Below are 8,508 nucleotides of genomic sequence, written 5' to 3'. Positions count from 1 at the left end.
TATCTCGGAACGACTAGGGAACTACATTTTCTACCTCAGAACCACTAGGGAACCACATTTTATACCCCGGAACCACTACCGAACCACATTTTATATGCCGGAACCACTAGGGAACCACATTTTATACCCCAGAACCACTAGGGAACCACATTTTCCACCCCAGAACCACTAGGGAACCACATTTTATTCCCCGGAACCACTAGGGAACCACATTTTATTCCCCGGAACCACTAGGGAACCACATTTTATACCCCGGAACCATTAGTGAACCTCATTTTCTACTCAGGAACGACTAGGGAACCACATTTTCTACCCTGCAACCACTACGGAACCACATTTTCTACCCCGGAACCACTAGGGAACCACATTTTATACCCTGGAACCACTAGGAAACCACATTTTATACTCCAGAACCACTAGGGAACCACATTTTATACCTCGGAACCACTATGGAACCACATTTTCTACCCCGGAACCATTAAGGAACCACATTTTATACCCCAGAACCACTACAGAACCACATTTTATACCTTGGAACCACTAGGGAACCACATTTTATACCCCAGAACCACTAGGGAACCACATTTTATACCTCAGAACCACTATGAAACCACATTTTCTACTCCGGAACCACTAGGGAACAACATTTTATACCTCAGAACCATTAGGGAACCACATTTTATACCCCGGAACCACTAGGGAACCACATTTTATAAACAACAACCACTAGTGAACCACATTATATACCTTGGAACAACTAGGGAACCACATTTTATACCCCAGAACCACTAGGGAACCACATTTTATACCCCAGAACAACTACGGAACCACATTTTATACCTCGGAACCAATAGGGAACCACATTTTCTACCCCGGAACCACTACGGAACCACATTTTATACCCCGGAACCACTAGGTTCTAACATGTAACCAAACATGATTGTATACATAGAGAGAGATAGAGAGAGGTTAAGATAAACATGGCAACCAAACAAATAGTCTCATAAATAGGGTGAAAAAAACCAAAGCACAAAAAACATGAAAACAAGAAGAGAAGATGTTAAACCTAACCGAAGCTATGTTTATCACCCAAATAAGCAATGGAGATTTTTTTCCAAACTACAATGGCAATGGAGCTATATCACATTGGCAATGGGCTTTTTTCCAAAACTGCAATGGCAATGGAGCTTTATCACGTTGCAAATGGAGTTTTTTTTTCAACACTACAATGGTAATGGAGCTTGGAAACGTTGGCAATGGAGTTTTTTTCCAAAACTACAATGGCAATGGCAAGCTTCAAAAACCTTCCATGAAGCCTTGAGGAAGAAGAAGGTGGTAGGTAAATGGCAACCTTCAGAACTCTCTCATGGAGTTTTACACATTAGAAAAGCCTTGAGGAAGAAGAAGGTGGTAGGTGAGAAGGTAATAAGTGTATAGGGATAGGTGAAAAAGGTGGAGGGAAAAAAGAGGTAGGAGGGGTATATTTGTCCTAAAAGCCATCTTCTCTCACCTGACAACACATTTTTTATAATTTTCAAATCACTACCCTTTATTCACAATTTAGACAAAACTTTGCATTTTTTTAATAATTTTTCCAAAATAAAATTATTTAAAAATATATAAAATATAAAACTTAAGAAAAATTATAAAATAAAAATATCATAAAAAAAATATCAGGATAATATAGTGTTATTATAGGGATATTTAATGTTAAAAATGGAAATATTGCTATATTTTTAAAATCTCAGGATTATTTCGGGATTTTGTCATTTTATCAAGATGTCGCGATAAAAACACGATATTTTGAAAATATTAGAGATATTTGGGACATAGACCGAGGGGTATAACTTCTAAAGCTGTGAAACAATGCAAGTCACCAGAAGGCGTGGTAACCAGCAGGGGAAGCACAACTGCAAAATTTCTGGCCTTAAGATCTTCGGACTTACGAATTGTTGTCCGAGTTTGGAAAAGTAGGAGCAAATTGTGTTCTCCAGAAATAACTGATATTGCCCTGTATTTTGTAGGCCTGAATTCTCAGGTTCAAGAAGATTTGTATATCCTCCAGGTCTCCAACCGAATTCTATGCATAGCGAGATTCTGTTGAACCATCAATTTTTTTAATGTGTTAGGTTTCAACTTCAAATAGGATGTAATGTGAAGTCTTTATGTGAAGCAAAATACTTCCAGAACCATGTGGTTCACCTGAAAGCTGCTAAATCTAGAGGAACTGAGATTGTTTAAAATGCAAAAATATTCATTTAATCTGAATGATTTCTCCACCAATTTGATGAAGGTTGAAATGGCGGACTACTAATTTTTAGTGTTTCAAGTGAAGCTCTGATGTGGATGACCAAAACTATGCTCGAAGAGGATGTCTAAACATCTGAACCCAATTCCACTTGAGACATGAAGCCAAATATGAGAGTATGAACCTCACACAAGAAGCCAAAACTTTAAAATAACATCTAAATGTGAAAGATCATGCAAGTAAAACCATGAACACCCAAAGTTCTAGACTTTGACTATTAATGAGCAGATAATTCACTAGTTCTGAACAAAATTTCAGACATTTGTTGTTTTCCCACATAATGTAGGTGCTTAAAAGGGAAAAAGAAGAGAAATAAGAACACAAGTCACATCCAAGAGAAGAAGAAGAAAATGGGAGCAATGCTCAACCCAATTGATATTCCATCAATTACATAAGTTAATCTAAATCCAAAATCCCCTTCTACAACTGATTTCTATCTTTTTAAATGAAAGACAACAAGAGAAAATTCATTCAAGCTCCTCCACTAGCTAACTTAGGGACTAACATAGCATTAATTGCATTGGACCTCACTAACTTTGACTGGTTTGGGAACTCACAGAAACAATCCACTAAAACTGCCATAACTTTCTAACCACTTGTCCAACTTTCAAGCACAATTACTTATTGGAAAGATCTCAAAAAGACCTACAACTTTGTAGTTTACCACTTTCCATGATTCTTCCATTTAGAAGTCCAAAAATCATGTTAAAAAATGGGCAACAACATTATTGCGGGAATGCACCTTGGAACTCCACCAAAACCACCTAGGCATGACATGACTACCATGTTTGAACTGTATCATTATCTTCGGATGAGAAAGAACTCACCCACAAGTTCTCATCAAACTCTCCATGATAAGTTGGGTGAGTATTGATATTTGGAGGCAGCTCAATCTTGTATGTATTATCCCCAATTTTTTTAAGCACTAAAAAAGGACCATCCGCACGATCTTGAAATTTCCCAGACCTCCTTGGTTCAAGAAAACTCGAGGGCAAGTTTTGAAGTATCGAAGAATGTTCATCAATTTAAACTTGGGAAGATCAAACTCCGCTTCATAATCTCCATGACGAAGTGATAATTTGTCTAGATTTTGAACATGTTTGAATATGTAAATACCCACTATGGGCTTGAAATGATTCGATTGATTTTCAACTTGATGTGTATGAGCTGATTTTGTAGAATTTTGTTGAAATATCTAGACCTTAACTTTTCACCTCCACCATGTGAAGATTCACCTTTAGAAGAAGGATAGAGACTATGAACATCCACATACTTCTTAACACCATGACCAGCAAGCTTAGCCTCCACCTTCAAGGCTAGTTGTTATGCATCATTGAAATCAATGATCGGTGCATTTCCACTTCATCAGGAATAGAAAACTTCAAACCATCAACATACCTTGCCACAAGTTGATCTTCACCCTCTTCAATATCATTATGAACCATGAGTTTGTAGAACTCTTCGCTATAGTCCAACACACTCTTGGATTCTTGGTGTAATTTGTTGAATTGAGAAAAGATAATTTGGAAAAAATCCAATGGAAGAAATTTCTCCTTAAGCCTTGACTTCATTTTCTTCTAAGAAGAAATCTTATGCTTTCCTTTCCGGATTCTCATCTCTTGAACTTTATCCCACCATGTTTCAGCGTAGCCACGAAGCCCTGTAGCCACAAGTTTCACACGTTGGCTTTCAGGGGTCTCCTTATAATCAAAGAACTTCTCAATGGCACTAAGGCATTCAAGAAACTCTTCTGGTTGTAGACGACCATGGAACTCCGGCAAATCAATCTTGACAGTGTCGAAATAACAATAGAACCTTCAACATAGCCTCTTCACGAGTATAAGCTAAGGAATTGACATTGGGTTCGTCACTAGAACCTCCACAGGTTGATCCACCACGCTCACTACGAGCCTCTTGACGTTCAAGTCACATGGTAGGTTGCTCAACTTTTCTTCAAAGTGCTTGAAGTTCATCATCTCTTTTATCTCTCAAATCTTCCCTCATTTGATTACCACTCCTTCTTCTTCCTCTTCGTGCCACCATGAAAATCAAATCGAAGCTAGCCTAAGAGAGTAATGGTTGCTCTGAAACCAGATAATACGAGTGCTTAAGAGGGAAAAAGAAAAGAAATAAGAACACAAGATCACATTCAATAGATGAAGAAGAAAATGGGAGCAATGCTCAACCTAATTGATATTCCATCAATTACATAAGTTAATCTAAATCCAAAATCCCCTTCAACAACTAATTTCTATCTATTTAAATGAAAGATAACAAGAGAAAATTCGTTCAAGCTCTTCCACTAGCTAACTTAGGGACTAACATAGCATTAATTGCATTGGAACTAGCTAACTTTGACTGGTTTGTGGTGCGGCTGCAACCCACAAATGAAAATACAAAAGAGATTTGATCAAGGAACAGAGATAATGGTAAAGAATAGCAAGGCAGAATCACTCAATGTCGGATAGGATGCTAGGATTCACTCGACTAGGAAGGCGGAATCGCTCAACGTCAAAGGGGAATCACTCAACCCTTGGGAGGAATCACTCAACTCCAGATTTACAGCAATTTGCTACAGAGAATTTTAACCAAAAGTACCATTCCTTCTTTGCTCATTCTCATTGATATATTTCGAGATACAAGAAGTAAATGAGATGTATGGAAAATGACTTATCAATGACTTCTATACCTATTCTCAACACCGTATAATAACTTCTAGGATAATTTTCATGACAACACCATTTCCTAAGTAGTTAAAATACAAACCCAATAAGTCTTAACAAAGCCCCAAAGAAGCATTAAAGAAAGACTCCACTACTAACACTAATAACTAGAGATACTTATTACTTAGCCAACTTTTTATGCAACAACCCAAGACCAAGTCAAACCAAAAGATGTGCCACATAGATGACAAATGGCATTATCCTACGGTGCCACTTGGATATGCGACTACATCTTTCTCCCCTACCCGAAAAGAACTCGACCTCGAATTCGTCGTGAGGTCATGCCAAAGCTGCTCATCCAATTGCTTCAATTCTTCCGCTGAGATCCATGCATCTTCAGAGTTTGGTTTTCCATTCCATCTGTGTATAGTCTCCACGACGAGTAGTGATAGCACGCATGTCCAGCACATCGATATGTTCTCGCGGCAAAGTAGCAGGTATAGCAGGAAAATCAGTGCCTTCGAACAACTCTCCATCTGGGTCACCATAATAAGGGTAAAGATCGCTTACATTGAAAACAGGGCTGATGGGGAATCCATTTGTTAACTCCAAGCCATATGCATTTGCACCCAACTTCTTTAGAACTTTGCAAGGTCCAAACTTTCTTTGCTTACGAAAATACACAATAACAATATCTCCATCTTTAAACTCGACATGGAGCCTATGTGCATCAGTTTTTGCTTTGTAGTGTTGTGTGGCGTTTTGCAAATTTTGTTGAACTTGCTTGTGCATAGCTCGTATATGTTGAGCAAACTCTTCTTCTTCCATGCTTGTTCAATTTGGGCTTGGCAAAGGTAGGAAGTCCAAAACATAACGAGGATTTCGACCATACACAACCTCAAATGGCGCCTTCTTAGTGTATCGATTTATGGAGCTGTTAAAAGCAAACTCGGCTTGTGGTAGTACAAGCTCCCATTTCTTTGGATTTTCTCCCACTTCTTTGGATTTTCTCTCACCAAGCTTCGCAAGAGATTCCCAAGAGATCTATTGACAACCTCTGTTTGTCCATCTGTTTGTGGATGAAATGCACTTGAGAATTGTAGACGAGTGCCCATGAGTCTCCATAGAGTACGTCAAAAGTGACTTACAAATCGCACGTCTCTATCCAATGTAATTGATCTTGGCACTCCATGCAAGCAAACAACCTCACGAAAAAATAGACTAGCGATGTGAGATGCATCTGTAGAGTTCTTGCATGGCACAAAATGAGCCATCTTAGAAAAACGATCAACAATAACAAAAATGAAATCACACCCACGTTGAGTCCTAAGTAGGCCAAGAATGAAGTCCATCGAGAGATCCTCCCTTAGCTCGTTGGCAAATAAGACACCTTTGCACAAAGCGAGCTACATCACGCTTCAATGTAGGCCAAAAGTACCGCTCCTTTACAAGAGCCTCCATCTTGTCTCGCCCAAAATGCCCACCAAGTCCACCACCATGTAACTCAGTGATAACTTGCAATCGTAAGGAACCTGTAGGTAGACATAGCCGATTTGCTTTGAAGAGATAGCCATTGATCACACTATAGTCATTGCTTGTTCCTTCTTGGTAGTCTTGCAACACTTTGGAAAAGAATGGATCTGTAGTGTAATATTTTGGCAAGAGATCAAAACCAAGAACCTCATAAGAAAGAGTAGTGAGTAAAGTGTACTTTCTACTGAGAGCATCCGCTACCTTGTTGGCTGTACTGCCTTTGTGCATTGAGAAATTTGAGTGCTTGATGATTTGAATAGAGAATAAAGTCCTTGTTGATAAGATAGTGACGCCAATGCTTTAATGCTTGAACTATAGCATATAGCTCAATGTCATAAGTAGAATACTTCTTCTTGGCATCACTCAATTTCTCACTGAAATAAGCTACTGGTCTTCCTTCTTGAGTTAGGACAGCACCAATGCCAACATGTGAGGTATCACACTCAACTTGGAATGTCTTAGAGAAATCAGGTAAAGCCAACACGGGTGCTTTTGTAAGCTTTGATTTCAGTAATTCAAAGCTCTTTTCCACCTCCTTGGTCCATTGGAATGCCTTTTGCTTCAATACATCTGTCATGGGAGCGACTATGCTGCTGAAACCTTTTATAAACTGCCTACAGAATGATGCCAAACCATGAAAGCTCCGCACATCAGTGATGCTTTTAGGATTAGCCAATCAAGAATGGCTTGGACCTTTCCACCATCCATTTGGATGCCACCTGCAGTCACAACATAGCCTAGGAACACAATATGATCAGTCATAAAGCAACACTTCTTAAAGTTGATGTACAACCTGTTCTCATGTAGGATTTTGAACACACTTTTCAAGTGTTCAATGTGAGACTTTTCATCCTTTCTGTAAATCAATATGTCGTCAAAGTACATGACGCCAAATCTTCCCAAAAACTCCTTCAAGACTTGTGTCATAAGTCTCATGAAAGTGCTTGGAGCATTAGACAATCCAAATGGCATTACAAGCCATTCAAAGAGACCATCTTTTGTCTTGAATGATGTCTTCCATTCATCACCAGGTTGAATACGGATTTGATGATAGCCACTTCTCAAATCAATCTTTGAAAATACCTTTGCACCGGCAAGCATGTCGATTACAAACTGGCATGGTTAAAGAAGGGTAATGAGGTTGCAGTGACACAGAAATGCTTGGTTAATTTTTCGATTGGTAGTAGATATAAGGATCAAGCATGGTGTGGTGTGATGTAGTTGCTATGGACTCATGTCACTTGTTGTTGGGCCGCCCCTGGCAATATGATCGTGGAGCTATTCATGATGGTAGAAGAAACACTTACAGCTTTATGTTTGAGGGAGTGAAGACTACTCTTACTCCATCTCGAATTGTTGGACTCAAACCGAAACCTGGGGAGAGTGCCGAGCTTCTCAAGACATCTGGTTTTGCTAGTGCAATAGAGGAGTCTGGTATTGTGTATGTACTAGTAAATAAGATGGAGGGGGAGGAGCATGAGCTACCAGAGTTGGTTAGGCCTTTGGTTGAGGAGTTCAGTGATGTTTTTCCAGAGCATTTACCACCTGGATTACCACCCATGAGGGATGTGCAGCATTGTATTGATTTGATTCCCGGTGCTAGCTTACCAAAAACAGAGCTCATTATCGCATGAGTCTTGTGGAGCAAGCAGAGTTGCAAAGGCAGGTGAGTGAGCTATTGGAGAGTGGCTTCATTCGTGACAGCATGAGCCCGTGTGTAGTGCCATCATTGTTGCTCCAAAGAAGGATGGGAGTTGGAGGATGTGTGTTGATAGCCGAGCTATTAACAAAATTATTGTGAAGTACATATTTCCTATTCTATGGTTGGATGATTTCGTTTGAAATTGGTAAAATACTGTATTTTTAAGATTCAACGTACTTTTGCTTTCAGTTTGGACCTGAAATATTTTGGACGAAATTTCGGATTTCGTCCAAAACGTAAAAGGAGCGAATATACCAATTCCATAGATTGCAATTATGCGTGGCCATCTTTAAAGTGATTGC

The 8,508-nt window shown here is 39.2% G+C and overlaps 1 protein-coding gene across 1 annotated transcript; it reads left to right on the top strand.

Annotated features, from left to right (window-relative positions):
• Positions 1-7,706: 7,706 nt before the first annotated feature.
• On the top strand, positions 7,707-8,138 carry LOC143880685 (uncharacterized). Its single transcript, XM_077383656.1, has one exon. It carries the CDS (start codon positions 7,707-7,709, stop codon positions 8,136-8,138), a length of 432 nt encoding a protein of 143 aa, XP_077239771.1.
• The last annotated feature ends 370 nt before the right edge of the window (positions 8,139-8,508 follow it).

This window comes from Tasmannia lanceolata, unplaced genomic scaffold (assembly GCF_043159265.1).
Source record: "Tasmannia lanceolata isolate RefF3 unplaced genomic scaffold, GAP_Taslan_0.1 ptg000007l, whole genome shotgun sequence".
Lineage (NCBI taxonomy): Eukaryota > Viridiplantae > Streptophyta > Magnoliopsida > Canellales > Winteraceae > Tasmannia > Tasmannia lanceolata.
The sequence above is the reverse complement of the archived record's forward strand: the minus strand, read 5'-3'. Positions and strand labels throughout refer to the sequence as shown.